Raw genomic sequence first — 17,877 nt, 5'->3', positions numbered from 1 at the left:
CCCAGCCAAAACAGTAACTTTTTACAAAATAATATAACCCGTTCCCAGGCCGTCTCCACCCAATGAAATCTTCCTTCCTGGGGGGACTGGCTGCAGCTACTTAGGAGTGAAGTCCAGGCAGCACAGCTCCAATGGTACTGCACTCCGTGGAGTGGAGAGGGTTTAAGCGGGACTCACGTTGGTACACAACTCTCTGCACCAGCATGAATTTCACCCGTCAAGGGGAGGCTGAGCCATATGCTCCCTTTTTACTACAAAAGGTGGGGGGAGGGTAATTCTACTCTAAAAACAAGCTGTGAGAATTAATATACACCACGCTGCGCAGGCAGGAGAAAAACAAAAGTTGTGGTACCTTACACTGAGATTAGGTCTTGAATGGGTGGTTCTAGCCAAAGCAAGTACTATTTCTGGGGTAGATTAGGAGCCATGCAGTGCTAGACAGTGGTGGTATCTGTACTTCAGGGTCACAGAATCTGGGCAATTACAGTGGGGTTTTTTTTAACCTCTTGCATTCTTAGATGAAGACCACACCCCCTAACTATTTCCAGATGGGTGCTGTAGATCTCAGGCATCCATGGAAGTGATTATAAATGGCCACATGGGTGTGATAGGGATTTCTATCATCAGAGTTTATTTTGGTTTTTTATAGGTTTCCAAGTTATTTTTCCAGGACAGAACATGAAGTATTTTGGCTTTCCTTTGATTTTTCTTTCCTGAAACCAGAGCCCATTTTTTGCAGTTTCACTTTTATGCTTTAAGATGGTACGTCGTCTTAGTCAGGGGTCGGGGCTATCAAGAAGGCCAGGACTTTATAAAGCAGTGAGCAAGTGACCAGGGACCTTTGCGAACAGGGGCCGCTAACAGGGAGTTTCGAGAGGGAATTGGAGTGGGAAGGAGGCGAGGTACACTTACCATTCTTGAAAACGTTTAAACTAAACTATAATCAAAACTTCTTAATTTAAACAAAACCCCTATCATTAACTTAGGTAGCTGTAGGAGAAAATGCAGGCAGAAGCCCAGCAGCAGAGTGGGGGCTATCCTGTTTATTGCACTCAGTGTAGCATGTATGATTACCTACCCTGTGGGCGGGTGGCGTATGTGTGCATTCGGTTCAAGGAGCCCCTGGCCCTCAGAGACCATGTACGGGCTTTGGAGGCCAGGGTGGCGGAACTGGAGGAGCTAAGGCAGGCAGAGATGTATGTTGATGAGGCTTTCCGGGATACTGTAGATTTGTCCCATCTCCGGTCAGACAGCCCCTGCGCTGTTAAGGAGGATGAAAGGCCCAGAGAAGGAGAGCAGTCAATGGGAACATAGGGAAACCTTCCCATAGTTGGGACCCTCCTTCCAGATGATGTTGGGATATCCTCTCGCACTGAGGTTACCTCTCCGGGGGAGGGAACTCCAGTCATTAGGAAAAGGCAGGTGTTAGTAATGGAAGATTCAATCATTAGAAACATAGATAGCTGGTTTCAGAGTAGCAGCCGGTATCTGCAAAAAGAAAAGGAGGACTTGTGGCACCTTAGAGTCTAACAAATTTATTTGAGCATAAGCTTTCGTGAGCTACAGCTCACTTCATTGGACGTTGTAGCTCACGAAAGCTTATGCTCAAATAAATTTGTTAGTCTCTAAAGTGCCACAAGTCCTCCTTTTCTTTTTATAGATAGCTGGGTTTGTGATGAACGGGAGAACCATATGGTGACTTGCCTGCCTGGTGTGAAGGTTGAGGATCTCTTAAGGCATCTAGATAGATTTATGTGTAGTGCTGGGGAGGAGCCGGTGGTCATGGTACATGTAGGTACCATTGACATAGGGAAGGGTAGGAGAGACATCCTGGAGGCCAAATTTAGGCTGCTAGGAAAGAGACTGAAATCCAGAACTGCTATGGTGGCATTCTCAGAAATGCTTCCATTTCCACGCGCAGGGCCAGGTAGGCAGGCAGAGGTTCAGAGTCTCAATACGTGGATGAGACAATGCTGTAGAGAGGAAGAGTTTAGATTTATTAGGAACTGGGAAAACTTTTGGGATGGGGGAGCCGATACAGGAACGATGGGCTCCACCTAAACCAAAGTGGATACAGACTGCTAGCACTTAACATTAAAAAGGTTGCAGAGCAGTTTTTAAACTAAGAGCTGGGGGAAAGCCAATTGCTGCAGAGGCGCACTTGGATTGGACAGAGACTTTTCTTAGAGGAGAGTCTATTGATAGAGATTCTCTAGGTTTTAGTCAGGAGGAGGGGATGGAAGAGGATAAAGTATGAGCCAGATCAGACGAGAAACATTCACATAAAGAATCTGGCACATCAGAAAAGGGCAGACAAATAAACAGTGACAAGTTTTTAAGGTGCTTGTACACAAATGCTAGAAGTCTAAATAATAAGATGGGTGAACTAGAGAGCCTTGTGTTAGAGGAGGATATTGATATAATAGGCATCACAGAAACCTGGTGGACTGAGGACAATCAATGGGACACAATCATTCCGGGGTACAAAATATATCGGAAGGACAGAACAGGTCGTGCGGGGGGACGGGGGAGGGGTGAGTGGCACTATATGTGAAAGAAAATGTAGAATCAAATGAAATAAAAATCTTAAATGAATCCACATGTTCCATAGAATCTCTATGGATAGTAATTCCATGCTCTAATAAGAATATAACAGAATGGATCTATTATCGACCACCTGACCAGGACAGTGATAATGACGATGAAATGCTAAGGGAGATTAGAGAGGCTATCAAAATAAAGAACTCAATAATAGAGGGGATTTCAATTATCCCTATATTGACTGGATACATATCACCTCAGGACGAAATGCAGAGACAAAATTTCTAGATACTTTAAATGACTGCTTCTTGGAGCAGCTGGTACAGGAACCCACAAGGGGAGAGGCAACTCTCAGTCTAGTCCTGAGTGGAGCGCAGGATCTGGTCCAAGAGGTAACTATAATAGGACCGCTTGGAAATAGTGACCATAATATAATAACATTCCTGTGGTGAGGAGAACACCTCAAGAGCCAACACTGTGGCATTTAATTTCAGAAAGGGGAACTATGCAAAAATGAGGAGGTTAGTTAAACAGAAATTAAAAGGTACAGTGACTAGAGTAAAATCCCTGCAAGCTGCATGGACACTTTTTGAAGATACCATAATAGAGGTTCAACTTAAATGTATACCCCAAATTAAAAAACATCCATAAAAGAACTAAAAAAGAGCCACCGTGACTTAACAACCATGTAAAAGAAGCAGTGAGAGATAAAAGGCATCTTTTAAAACGTGGAAGTCAAATCCTAGTGAGGTAAATAGAAAGGAGCATAAACACTGCCAAATTAAATGTAAAAATGTAATAAGAAAAGCCAAAAAGGAGTTTGAAGAACAGCTAGCCAAAAACTCAAAAGGTAATAATAAAATGTTTTTTAAGTACATCAGAAGCAGGAAGCCTGCTAAACAATCAGAGGGGCCCCTGGACGATCGAGATACAAAAGGAGCACTTAAAGACGATAAAGTCATCGTAGAGAAACTAAATGAATTCTTTGCTTCAGTCTTCATGGCTGAGGATGTTATGGAGATGCCCAAACCTGAGCTATCCTTTGTAGGTGACAAATCTGAGGAATTGTCACAGTTTGAAGTGTCACTAGAGGAGGTTTTGGAATTAATTGAGAAACTTAACAGTAACAAGTCGCTGGGACCAGATGGCATTCACCCAAGAGTTCTGAAAGAAGTCAAATGTGAAATTGCGGAACTATTAACTATGGTTTGTAGCCTGTCCTTTAAATCAGCTACTGTACCCAGTGACTGGAAGATAACTAACATAATGCCAATATTTAAGAAGGGCTCTAGAGGTGATCCTAGCAATTACAGACCGGTAAGTCTAACGTCAGTACCGGGCAAATTAGTTGAAACAATAGTAAAGAATAAAATTGTCAGACACATAGAAGAACATAAATTGTTGGGCAAAAGTCAACATGGTATCTGTAAAGGGAGATCATGTCTTACTAATCTATTAGAGTTCTTTGAGGTGGTCAACAAACATGTGGACAAGGGGGATCCAGAGGACATAGTGTACTTAGATTTACAGAAAGCCTTTGACAAGGTCCCTCACCAAAGGCTCTTATGTAAATTAAGTTGTCATGGGATAAGAGGGAAGATCCTTTCATGGATTGAGAACTGGTTAAAAGACAGAGAATAGGTAGGAATAAATGGTAAATTTTCAGAATGGAGAGATGTAACTAGTGGTGTTCCCCAAGGGTCAGTCCTCAGACCAGTCCTATTCAACTTATTCATAAATGATCTGGAGAAAGGGATAAACAGTGAGGTGGCAAAGTTTGCAGACGATACTAAACTGCTCAAGGTAGTTAAGATCAAAGCAGACTGTGAAGAACTTCAAAAAGATCTCACAAAACTAAGTGATTGAGCAACAAAATGGAAAATGAAATTTTATGTGGATAAATGTAAAGTAATGCACATTGGAAAAAATAATCCCAACTATACATACAATATGATGACGTCTAATTTAGCTACAACTAATCAGGAGAAAGATCTTGGAGTCATCGTGGATAGTTCTCTGAAGATGTCCACGCAGTGTGCAGCAACAGTCAAAAAAGCAAACAGGATGTTAGGAATCATTAAAAAAGGAATCGAGAATAAGACGGAGAATATCTTCTTGCCCTTATATAAATCCTTGGTATGCCCACATCTTGAATACTGCAAACAGATGTGGTCCCCTCATCTCAAAAAAGATATACTGGCATTAGAAAAGGTTCAGAAAAGGGCAACTAAAAAATTAGGGGTTTGGAACGGGTCCCATATGAGGAGAGATCAAAGAGGCTAGGACTTTTCAGCTTGGAAAAGAGGAGACTAAGGGGGGATATGATAGAGGTATATAAAATCATGAGTGGTGTGGAGAAAGTGAATAAGGAAAAGTTATTTACTTGTTCTCATAATATAAGAACTTGGGGCCACCAAATGAAATTAATGGGTAGCAGGTTTAAAACAAATAAAAGGAAGTTCTTCTTCACTTAGCGCACAGTCAACCTATGGAACTTCTTGCCTGAGGAGGTTGTGAAGGCTAGGACTATAACAGGGTTTAAAAAAGAACTGGATAAATTCGTGGAGGTTAAGTCCATTAATGGCTATTAGCCAGAATGCGTAAGGAATGGTGTCCCTAGCCTCTGTTTGTCAGAGGGTGGAGATGGATGGCAGGGAGAGATCACTTGATCATTAGCTGTTAGGTTCACTCCCTCTGGGGCTCCTGGCATTGGCCACTGTCGGTAGACAGGATACTGGGCTGGATGGACCTTTGGTCTGACCCAGTATGGCCATTCTTATGTTCTTATGTCATCACATTGTTTCACAGAGGAGGTTTTGGCTTGCGTGCTTAGAGCAATTTTTACAGTAAGTATCTTTTCCCACATAAATCATTGTAGTCCTAGGCCTTGTTTGGGAGAAAGGGTACTTGTATAAGTAAGCAGATGTTTTTCAGTTTGAATGCAGAACTTATCTTAGTACATTAACTGTTTAAAAAAAGACTTTGAAGAGAGGTCTTTAGCATAGATAGAGCCCAGCAAATATACAGATATCTGCTTTATATCCACGGATCATTTTTGTGGATTGCGGATCAGATGCAGATACAAATTCTGTATCCACACAAAGCTCTAAGCATAGACAGACTGGAGAATCAGCATTGCTGTCTCTTCCCCTATTGGAAAAAAGATTAGGTGAGTATCCTGATGGCCCCTTCTCACTGTTGGTAAAATGAACATTACCCTGTGACCCTCTGCACCCCATATTCACCAATGCATTGGGGGGAAGGGCAGACTGGGTAATAAATTCATACTAATAGAGCTTTTGACTGGGGCAGGACGGTACAGCTCTGGGGTGCTAGGCTGGGGGTGTTTTGGCTGGAGCCTCTTTATTGTTGGTTCATGCAGTGGCTGGCAGAACATTCATGAACACAGCTGGGTGGGTCCCTGCCTGTGGATGTTGGTATGAGTGCAAGCTTGGAGGGCTTTGCAGCTTGTCACAATGTCACACTGGGAGAGGGAACCCAAATTGGTAAGACAGAGGGCTCAGCTGTACCCCAGTTACAGATGGCACCCCTGGGGGGACCCATCACATACTCCTCTCTTTAAATGTGGCCAAACCTTGCACACCTGAGGACACAATTCTACAGGAGTGTCATCCTGTGGGCCCACCCAGAGCACCCTCCTGCAACCAGCTATGGTACACCAGGTGCACCTGCCTTAGTTTTCCCACTGAGGTAACCCAAGGTCTCTACGTCAGACTCTCGCCTCCATAGTACACCTTCTTGGGGCTGGTTTATTACAGAAACATTCCACAAGTGGTCCAAAATGTAAGTCCCAACACATAGTCCATTTGTTACTCTCAACAGAAGTAGTCATTAAAATTGCAAGATATTTCATCCCTCAACACCCAACACATCACACACTGGCACCTTCTGTCACATGGAGACTTTTTGTCCGTCTTCTGCCAGGATAGCTACCCCAGCCCTTCCAGCTGGAGTGCAGCACCTTTCTTCCCAGCCTCTCTGCTAAGAGATCATCCTCACTAGGGGCGCATCTCTTTCTCCTCCTGGCCCCCTCAGTGTTGCCCTGGTTCCAGTTTGCCAGTATGGAGATGTCAGAAGATAAACCCCTCCACTGCTCCCCTGCCTTCAGCCATCTTCAGCCCTGGGCTCTGGCTTAAAAATGAGCAGGCAACTCCCCCTCTCCAGGCCTGGCACTCTGGCTTAGGGATACCTGACACTAAATTCCTCTGGCTGTTCTCCTGTCTTCCTCCTTCCCCCATTAGTCAGATACTATTTCCTGACTCTGGTAATGGTCAGTCACCCACACACCTGCCCCCTCCCTTTTCAACTCTCACTCATGCAGATGATTTACCAGGTCTCTCTCCCTCTCACACGCCCTGCCCTCTTAGTTGGCTCAATGAGAGCCCTTGGTCTGGTACAGTGGCACTGGATCTGCTTCATGTACAGGGGCCAGGCACGCTGTGATATAGAGATTCTCTCATTCTTAAACTCCCTCTTCCTTGTCCGCTAATATACAACCAGCATATCCAGATGTCCTTTCTTGCAGTATGTGAAGTTAGTTGTGTGCCTTTTGCTTTGCATCATCTACATTGCATCAAGTGAACACTACCTTACATCTATGTACACTTGTGATTTGACCACTAGAGGTCACCAGTCTCTGCATTCTACCTTAAAGCAATTGGGTGCATTATTGAGTAGGAGAAAGTACAATAGTGAAGAGTGCAGTACTACTATTTATAACATCTCTGCTCTGTGTCCCCAGCAACAGCTTACCTCTCATGATATATGAGCACTGCCTTTTACATTAATGGTCACTGTTGGGTTTTTTGTTTTAAATGCTGATGTGTCTTTTTTTAGCCTTTCCCCTTTCAGCAGAGAGGGTAGGGCTATTATTTAAAGCCTTCCTCCAAAATCTTTACTTATGGCTATTAAGTGGAGCTATTTTTAACATTGGTGCGGATGAGGGAAGAATCTGAGTGGTTGATGATAATAATGAGCCAAGCATATAAATCTTTATCATTATAGTCTCAACTATTGAGCTCCTGTAACCTCGCTCATATTATTAGCCCACAAAAAAGGCTGCGATCACTAGAGTAAGAATATTTAGTGATTTCTCATTAGCTTCCTTTTCTGTCTTCCTCCTACTTAACAAAGTACACTCCCTGGCCATGTAAGCCTTTCCTACGCAAGGGATATTTTGCCAAAATTTCTCACCAGTGCTAATATGCTCTCGGATCCAGGATGTTAGCACTGTTGGGCGCTTTAGTTTAGGCAGGCTGCTGGCAGTTTAAACACCCTATTGATTAAACCTGTTGTGAGCAGGGTTAGATGAAGGGGGCTGGATCCTCAGGTGTGCTGGAGCAGCACGTAGCACAGCCCCCAGCGGCTCTCTGGGGGCTGCCTCAATCCCTGTCAGAATTTAAAGCTGCCTCAGGGTGGCTCCAAGTTCCATCATTTTTCATGGCCCCCTGTGACAGCTGAGAATGGAACCCGGAGCCTTCACCTCCACTAACCATGAATCCATGCTTGTCGTGCTTTCTCTTCTACTTGAGCCTTCTCGCTTTGAGAATTATACCCGGATGAATCAAGGCCTATGGGAGTAATACCTAATGCATGTCTGCACATCAAGGGACTGGTTCTATGAAATACAGAGTGCCTTCAGTTCTCATTGTGTTCAGCACCTCATAGGGCATGGGTAACAAACACAGTAGCCTCTGTGTGTGTTAACAGCCCATTTTTAATTTCATTGCAATTAACAGCATGTGCCATCCAGCTCTTCCTCTTGTATTCTGCAGAATCCTGACATTAAATGGCATCTGAGCTGAGTAATTAGCTACAACAAAACTCATCAAAACTGAGTTCCAATTGCTATTCCACGCTAGTAAAATGTTATTTCAACAGAAAAAGATAGTTTTAATTATTTAATGATTGTCAAGAACATTTCATATGAATTGTCTAATGTCCCCTCCTCTTTCCTTCTCTCTGTTCTGTTTTCAGTGATTATAGTCATCTCAGTAAGGCATTCTCTATGGGGAGAAATTCAGAGGGCCACAACAAGGCCTATGTAATGTACCCATTTGGATCAGGTCTGACCCATAGAAGGACTCTGGAGTGAATCTGTCTCAAACTGTCATGCTGAAGTTGTTCCATGGATATCAATAATTAAATATGCATTGGGCCAGAGAGAGTGAGTCTCACTCTACAGTCCAGGGGTCAGGGTATTCACCTGAGACATGGAAAACCCAAGTTCGAATTACTTCCTTACATAAGGCAGAAGGGGGAATTGAACACTAGTCTTCTGTGGCCCAGCTGATAGCAAAAACCATAGGGCTAACAGTTAGAAGGGGTTAGGAAGTGGCACCTCCAGTCTGTCACCATTTTATATGGCATTAGGTTGAGATTTTGGCATTTTATTTGGCATTAGGTTAAGACTGACAGCTCCAGCCCCTGCTGTCTGTGGTGGTTCAGAGCTCAGGGACCAGTGGCTCAGAGCTCCAGGGCCCCACAGGCCCCAGTGGCTGACAACTCCAGCCCCGCCACCCCAGGGCATGGGGTTGAAGCTGAAAATGTGATGGAGGTCTTGGAAAGTCACTGAATCCATCATCTCCATGACAAAATCTTAACCTTAGCCATTAGGCATGTGCTGCTGCATTTCTTGCAAGAAATGCTGTAGGTGCCTAATTCCAGGAGAGGGTTCATGGCTGAGAATCCCAAATGGTGACAGGTGCCTCCATCCAGCCCAAACTTAAATGCCTACATCCCTGAGAAGGGTGAAGTTTAGCCCCACCCTTCTCAGTATTTGCTATTGGCTAGTTCCAGGCACAGCTTGCTGGCTTTCGTGTTTCCCATTCTCAGGTGCATGTTTCATCACACGAATTGTACACCTAACTCAGGGCTGTGAATTCCACTGTGTGGCAAGGTGCCTTACAGTTAGGCATTGCAACACTGAGCAATGTAATGCCTAAGTCCCTTTGTGGATTTAGCCCCAATTCCTTAAACCAGAGCTTAGGTGAGACTTAGGTGGGCATGAGCCTTGAACTAGCTCTCTGCACAAGGATGAATTTCAACTAATAAGGGGAGAAAGGGTCATGATGTACGCAAGAGTAGGTGTAGTCATGAGTGACTCACCTTGTTCCCAGTCCTGAAGGCAAAACTATAACATGCAGGAGCTATTTTGTGTGCACATCTGGCTTTTTGATACTTGACAAGGGCAAAATTAACTCAAAAAGAAGACACTTTTCAGCCTGCATATGTTAATGAAACAAATGACCAAACCTCCATGCATGGAACATGTCTTTATTAAATAGGCAAGCAAGCACAGAAGTATAATGTGTAGTGCTTAATAGTCATACAGTACTAAAAATATAAAAATAGAAATAAAATTTCACTGAAAGCAGTTTCACTCACAAATATACAAGGAAAGGTGCTGTCAAGCCACATCATGCCACATCACTTGCCAATTCCTGCATTGACAGGTTATTTTCCAACAGAAGCAAAATACTAAAATCTGCTAGTCCTTCCTCACAGTTTTTGGTGAGATATACTATAGGGCTAGCAAAATGGGCCTCCTGCAGCTGAGAACCTAAAAATATAGATGTAATTAACTAAAGGATCGAAGGTACGATAATTCTGTAGAATCTCATTATTATGGTAGCCTGCACCAGGTTAAGTATGTAACTACCCACAGGCAAATCAGCAAAATAAAAAGACTTAGAAAAAATAAACTCTAATCCTGCTTATAAATCAGACTATTAATGGCTGACAGTCAATTACTGCAACTGTATTCTGCATAAATACCATTGCTTGTGTAATAGTCCCATCTGCTGGAGCATCCTTAAAATCTCTTCTTCAAGACCCGCTAGTTCATTTACGTATTTGTACCAGCATGTACATCCATCTTCAGCTTATGTCTGAATGGCTCTAAAAGTGCCAAAAATACTAAGTTCCCTCAACTCCCATGATTTCAATGAAACTTGAGGGTGCTCACAATCCAGCAGAAGGCGCTCGTTACCAAAGAGGATCATTCTCAATGGGTGAAAATCAGACCTGTGCGGAAGACCAGCACGTATCACAGAAACCCTGGGAGAAACTGACTCCTAACCATAGGCCCAGCACAAGCCCCATGCACCACTTACAACTCACTTAGACCCTATGCTGAGGGCTTGAGTGAGACTTAAGGGGGTGAACAGGCCCTTATGATAGCCCGTCCTCTTCACAGAGATGAATTTCATTCACTCTGAATACAGCCACCTCATATCAGACATAAGAGCATGTGTGCGCAGAGTGACAACCACAGTTAAGTTTGTCTTGCAAAGTATGCCAGTGAATGGTATCCACTCAGAAATGATACAAATAATGGAAGTGCGGACATTAAAGGAAACCCCCATCTTTATCCTTATTAATTTGAGATAGGATTGTTTTGTCTGACATTCCAACTATAAAAATAAATGTGATAGCTAACCCCTGAGATCATTCTAGCATACGGTTTGGTTTGACCTTTTACTGATTTCCTTCTGAAATAATTTTTTATTTGGTTTACTGAATTTTATTTAGGTTTCCAGTGAAAAGCTTCTATAAAATACATTAAATAATCAATGTGGGGCTGAAAAAGTGTACATTCTAGTTGCATATATGATACATACCTTATACTTATATAATACATTCCATAACAGCTGAATATTCTTGTATTATCTATGAAATTCTTGCATGTTGACAAAAGATTAAAATGTTGAAGGATAAACAGCTGTTTAGGATCAAGAATAATAGTGTTTCCTATGGTTTACTTAGATTTTGTTTGTTTTTAAGTCATGTTACACATAATAGCTACAGTAGTTTGTCCAGCAGGTAATAAACGAATGCATAAAGCACTTCTAGCTAATATTTGGATATTGTATGCATGCATTTTTTTTATAAATAAAAGTCAAATGTGAGGTCACACTTTCCCATCTTCTGCTTATAAACTAAATCAAATTTCTCATTCATTGACACAGTGAAGATGTCTTTCCATAGCCCAACTCGTCCTGAAATACAGAGAAAGAGCACAAGTCAGACTGGTGACATGACAGAACAGACTTTTCTAAAATAGTGTGTCTGATCAGATGTGATACCAGGCACCTCCTGTCAACTGCAGATCAACCTCTACTCACTTTTACTTCAATGAGACTTGGGATGCTTAGCCTCTGCAGGAGGTGTGATTCATTTATACATCCCAATAAATCCCTTTGAAGCCCTCAAAATAGGTGCCACATTCCTTGTGCTGGCCATCTGCACAGGGATGAATTTCATCCCAGAAGCATTCATCCCCTTAAAGGATTTGGCCCTATACCTTTAAATAATAATAATAATAATAATAGGTACCACATTTGTTTTGAATATTACATTAGAACCCCAATTTTAAAAACTAATTGGAGATTGAAGAGTTCATAATTGAACATCTCAAAATTACAGTAGGTCCGGTGCACACACTGCATTAATGTTCACGGCCTCACTTTCTCTTTGTCCTTTAAACCACTACAAAGGGATTTCCAATGCCCTGAAGACAGTGAAATGTGAAAGGATGTTCACTGTTTTTCATCAACACCACTTTTGTTACGTGATTTTTTCTTCCTGTCAGGAAAAATGGTTCTTATAACTGTTAGTTCATAAGATTGGTGTTAATAAAATAGAGGTTCTACTGTAACTTAATTTTGTGGATTTCAGATCTTACTGCAAACGATGGTAGTTGAATTATCCGCTTTTGAAACAGGGATGTATTTACATGGTTGCTGAAACTTCATCACGCATTGGTGAAAGGATACACCCAAAAGAGAATAAAATAACAATAAAGATCATTAAATGCCTTTATTTTATGTTCAGGAGATGTATAAAAGGTGTTTATGATTATACAAATATAATGAGGCAATTTCTCAAAGATGAGTGAATATTAAATTCACCTAAATTATGCCTACAAAAAGGTGCATTCAGGTACTCAGATTGTGCATATAAACGTGAATCGTACATGCATAATGAGTATATGCACATTTTCTGTGGGTATAATTTAGCCATCCATGTTTGAAAATTTGGCTCCTTGTATAAAATATTTTTACTTTCCTACTGAAGCCAACTAATAAAATGACCTGAAAACAACATCAAAGTTGCCAGTAACACACTCTGGGCCTCATTCACCACTGTGTCCTTTATGCCACTTTAACTGAGTCAAAATCAACTGGAGGAAGATCATGTTGAAATATTAATTATATAATTATATATATTATATAATTAATCCACTGTGTTGGGCCTTAGATTAATTCTCCTCTCACTTATAGAGGTTTAAGTGAAGATTAACTCTATTAAAATCAAGGGTGTTACACTGCTGTAACAGGGAGGAGAGTCAGGACTGTGCTATCACAGAATTTAATCACATTAACGAGACCAAAAATTACACACAGGACCTGATTATGCATTTGATGCATATCAGAAACTCCTGCTTGATGTAATGAAAGTTGCTCATATATGGTAGCTCTATAATTGGGTCCAAGGACATAATTATATGTGAGTGCTGTCAAAAAGTCTGCAATGTGTGTCCCACCAACTACATAGTGACTTGAAGTTAAATTAGTTATTATACATGACAAGTGTCATTCTGCGAAATAATAATTTTCCCAGTACCCCGGAAGATATAACTAACTACTAGAGGGGTTTTTTTAAAAATCCCCAAAGATCAAGGCTTTGAAATTGACTGAAAATGCTTGATCTGACAGTTTTTGACAAATAAATGCTGGTACTAGCTTTCCTGTGTCAAACAGGGTAGTGAGTACTATTAATAAAAACATTCTTGCAGTCATAAAAGTCAGGTATTGATTTCAGTTGTGCTCTAGCAACACATATGGGACAAATACAGTACACTGTGCAACATAAAATCATACATTATCCTTTAGGTAATAAAAAAGGATTCTTCCTTTGTTTCAAAAAGAAAATTGAAGAACCTTGTTATTCCTGAATCTCTCTAATGATACCTTAAGTACAAATTACAAGTTTTATAAATGGAATGTACTATAGTGTATTTTACTAGCATCTGTTTCTCAACCATATAGACTGATAGCTTGTCAAAAAGTTACCCACCTGGTTTATCATTTGAATCATGCAACCGTGTAATTTATGATGTGATATGAAGCAAATATAAGTAATATAGCTAATCAAAACGCTCTGCTTTCACAGCAGCTCAGGGTTTTCTTCAGAGTAAAGATCAATGTGCTAAAAGAAAAAAAATTAAAGGACCAAAATAAAGCAAAATAATAAGGTAAACATAGTTGATAAATTAAAAATATTTGGAACAAATTACAGTAAACTGTGGTTACTCCTGGAGGAATTCTGCAACACACACAGGAGACCTGATGTGGTTACTCTCCTGGCGGGGGTGGGGGGGGGGTGGGGGAGAGGACGGACGTGTCTAGAGGGTTCCTGGCAGATGCAGTTTCCAGCACGCCTTGAGGGAAGGAGACAGTGGTGCGCAGGAAACTTCACACAAGCCTGGAACCGAGAATCAGGCTGTTTCTCCTTCTGGATCCCTGGGCTCTGAAGGGTAGGAGTCTGGGCTGGAGGGGGGGCAAGCCTCTGAGTGCTCCACAGCTTGGCTCAGTCGGGGAGGAACTGCGGGTATCTGGGCTCTGGCAGGGAGGGGATGCGGTTATCTGGGCTGTAGGACCCTGTGGCTGGGCTCTGGGGGGTAGGGGGTTCAGGTTTATTGACTGGTGGGGCACAGCTGGGCTCTAGGGAGGCAGGGGGTTGGGGTGGGCTGAGGCGGGGTGCAGAGAAACAGGTACTGGGTTATCATAGGGGTTTCTTTAACTTTTCCTGGGGGAATTTTTGTGTGTGTCTGTATTGTTACAAACATACTTACTGGCAGGTATTTTGAAATAAATTACCAACATAATAGAAACTGGCATGATTATGCAGTGTTATTTTGACAAATAAAATTTGCAGAATTTGAAAATATTGTGCACGGAATTTTTATTTTTTGGTGCAGAATTCCCCCAGGAGCATGTGGTGTTATTGCTACCATGCTAGATCACATAAATGAACAGAGGACAAAACTGCCATTAATGAAGTTGCATTTTGAAGGAACAAAACGTTGCAAAAGCCAAAAACAGAAATCAAAATTAATTCAAAATACGGAATTTCAATAAAAAGCAGACAGCAAATAAATGAACAGGTATTTAGTTGACTATTGTAGCTCCCTCCTCTACCACAAAATAAGAGTTTATGTACAGTGCCTAGCATAAACGGGTACTGATCCCTGACTGGGGCTTCTAGGCTGTAATATAAAACAATAGATAATAACAGCAACAGGGTAGGAACACAAAAGACAGACCATCACCCTACACCTGTTCTGAATGCCATGCAGACAGGCTGGTTTACAGAGAAGCTATTGTGACTTCCAACTGAGGAGTGCCAGGTTGTGGTGTTCTCTTTCCTCACAACTGCCATTCAAAAGGCCAGTGAAATCACTCTCCATAAGAGCTAATCAGGGAGTGAGGAAGCGGCAGCACCAATGCCATGGCCCCATCCCTTGCCCCTGCTGAGCAGTTGAGCCATAGATCGGGATTAAAAGGAAGGTACCGGGTGCCTTTGTCTCTCTCTCTCTCCCATCCCCCCCAGGAAAACTGAATGATTAGGCCAAATTCTAACTTAACTATCCTATTGTACTAAAAGGCAGTAAATGAACTGGCAGAGGAACTGATGGTATCTCCGCTGTGTTTTCCCTCCAGGAGAGAGGTCACAGCTGTAAATCCCAAGAGGAAGTTAGGCTCCTAACTCCCTTTGGGGGGCAGGGTTTAGACCACACTCTTCTTTTGCCATTTCCTATTGGCTAGTTTAGGTGGCTCCTCACAATATGCTGGCTTTTGTGACTCCCATTCTTAGGCACTTAACAGTCCCCATGCACTGTATAGGGAGCCTGTGTGCCTATGTCAGGGCTGAGAATTGCATTAGGTGGCAGGGTTACTAAAGTAAAGCATAGCAATGCTAAGCCGAAGTTTCTTTCGTGGATCTAGCTCTGTATATTTTTTTGCAGTGAGTTATACTGCTGACAAAGACAGAAACTGAGGGTGAGGGGAGTCCTTTAACTCGACCTGCTAACTCATGTGAAAACTACAAACTGCTTTGTTTTCACTAGGATTTTACCTTGTTACTTAACTTGAGCTAAGAATGCCCCTTTTTTGCCAGTGAACACACAGTCTATGAGGTTAGTGAAATTATACCTGTTTTCAGATAGGTGAACGGAGGCACACAAAGGCTCAAGGTCACTGAGCAAGTTAAATACAAAGCAGGGAATAGATCTCAGGAACTCTGATTCCCAGTCTGCTACTCAAATAACTGCACTGCTTCGCTACAGTATATAAGGTGTCTTTCCATGCCAGGCTTGCAGAGTAACTGATTTTTCAGATGAAAATAAGGAGCTGCCTTATGAAGACTGATCACGTGCTAATGTCATGCCAATGTTCAAAAAAGGCCAGTGGGATGAACCAGGTGATTGTAGTTAGCCTGATGTCAGTCCTGAGCAAAATCATGGAAAAAGCTGATACAGGATTCAATCAATACAGAACGAAAGGAGGGGAATTAATGCCAGTCAGCATGAATTTATGGAAAACAGATCCTGTCAAACATTCTATAATGAGACTATATGTTTGGTTGATAAAGGCAACCATGTAGATGTAATATACTTACACTTTTGTAAGGCATTTGACTTAGTATGACACAACATTCTGGTAAAAAAAAATAGCACTATGCACTATCCGTAGAGCATTCAATAAATGGACTAAGAACAGGCTAACTGACAGAGCTCAAAAAGTAATTGTCAATGGCAAACCATTATTGAATAGGGATGCTTCTAGTGAGGTTCTACAGTGATCATACTAAGCCCAATGCTGTTCAGTATTTTTATCAATGATTGGAAAGTAAAAATATAATCACTGCTTATAAAAATTGTGGCTGAAACAAAGATTGCAGAGTGGTAAATAATGATGAGGACAGATAATTGTACAGAGTAATCTGTATCACTTGGTAACCTGGGCCCATTCAAACAAAATGCAAGATCACACATCCAGGAACAAGGAATGCAGGCCGTACCTACAGAATGGAGATCAGTATCCTGGGAAGCAGCGACTCTGAAAAGTATTTAGGGGTCATAATGGATAAATACCGTGAGTTCCCCGTGTGATGTTATGGCAAAAAGGGCTAATGCTATCCTTGGATGGATAAACAGGGGAGTGCTGAGTAGGAGTAAGAAGGTGAGACCAATATTGGGATACTGTGTACAGTTCTGGTGTCCATGTTTTTAAAAGGATGTTGAAAGATTGTAAAGGGTGAAAAAAGTGTCACAAAAGTGATTTGAGGGCTGGAGAAAATACTTACAGAGATTTAAAGAACTCGTATCTCTTTAGCTTCTCAAAAAGAAGATTGAAAGGTAAATTGATTTGTGTGTGTAAGTACTGTCACAGGAAGAAAATACCGAGTACTACAGAGCTGTTTAATCTAGCACAGTGGTCTCCAACCTTTTTATGCTCAAGATCACTTTTTGAATCTAAGGGCAACCCAGGATCTACCCTGCCCCTTCCCCAAGGTCCTGCCCCTTCCCCAAAGCCCCACCCTGCTCACTCTGTCCCCCACTCTCTATCACTCACTCTCTCCCCCCTCACTCACTTTCACCGGGCTGGGACAGGGGGTTGGTGTTCAGGAGGGGGTGTGGGCTCTGGGCTGGAGCATTCGCAGTGTGGGAGGGGACTCTGGGCTGAGCCTAGGGCAAGGGGTTGGGGTGCAGGAGCAAATATGGGATGCTGGCTCTGGGAGGGGGCTCTGGGCTGGGGTAGAGTATTGCGGTGCAGGAGGGGGCTCCAGTCGGGGGAAGAGTCTGGGGAAGGAGAGGGTACAGGGTGCTGGCTCTGGGAGGGGGGGTCAGGGCTGGGCCTTGGGGTGCAGGAGGGGGCATGGGGTCCTGGCTCCGGAAAGGGGCACAGGGTGGGGCTTGGGGTGCAGGAGGGGGTTCAGGAGGAGGTATGGGGTGCTGGCTTTGGCAGGGGGCTGGGATGCAGCCTCACGCTGGGCAGCACTTACCTCCGGCAGCTCCCGGTCGACGGCGGGTGCAGTGAGGCTAAGGCAGCCCCACACTGCTCCAGGAAGGGGCCAACACACCCCTGTGGCCCTTGGGGTGGGGGGGCATGTGGCTCCACGTGCTGCCTCTCTGTGCAAGCACTGCTCCCACAGCTCTCCTGGCCAATGGGAGCTGTGGGCGTGGTGCCTGCAGGCAGGAGCAGCACGTGGAAGGAGAACCCTGCCCCACCCCGGGGCCTGCGGGACTGC

The 17,877-nt window shown here is 42.9% G+C and overlaps 1 protein-coding gene across 3 annotated transcripts in view; it reads right to left on the bottom strand.

The window, feature by feature from the left end:
• Positions 1–9,821: 9,821 nt before the first annotated feature.
• The window catches only part of SULT4A1 (sulfotransferase family 4A member 1), a 44,062-nt gene continuing 36,006 nt past the window's right edge, over positions 9,822–17,877 (bottom strand). For 2 of the 3 annotated variants that reach the window (XM_038388014.2, XM_038388015.2), the window contains exon 7: positions 9,822–11,561. In XM_038388014.2, coding sequence (XP_038243942.1) covers positions 11,449–11,561 — 113 coding nt within the window. In that variant the 3' untranslated portion in view covers positions 9,822–11,448. Of the gene's footprint in view, positions 11,562–13,641; positions 13,774–17,877 lie in introns of all 3 variants that reach the window. The other variant, XR_006281821.1, reaches the window with a different exon arrangement.

This window comes from Dermochelys coriacea, chromosome 1 (assembly GCF_009764565.3).
Source record: "Dermochelys coriacea isolate rDerCor1 chromosome 1, rDerCor1.pri.v4, whole genome shotgun sequence".
Lineage (NCBI taxonomy): Eukaryota > Metazoa > Chordata > Testudines > Dermochelyidae > Dermochelys > Dermochelys coriacea.
Note: the sequence above shows the minus strand (reverse complement) of the source record. Positions and strands in the feature narration are given on the sequence as shown.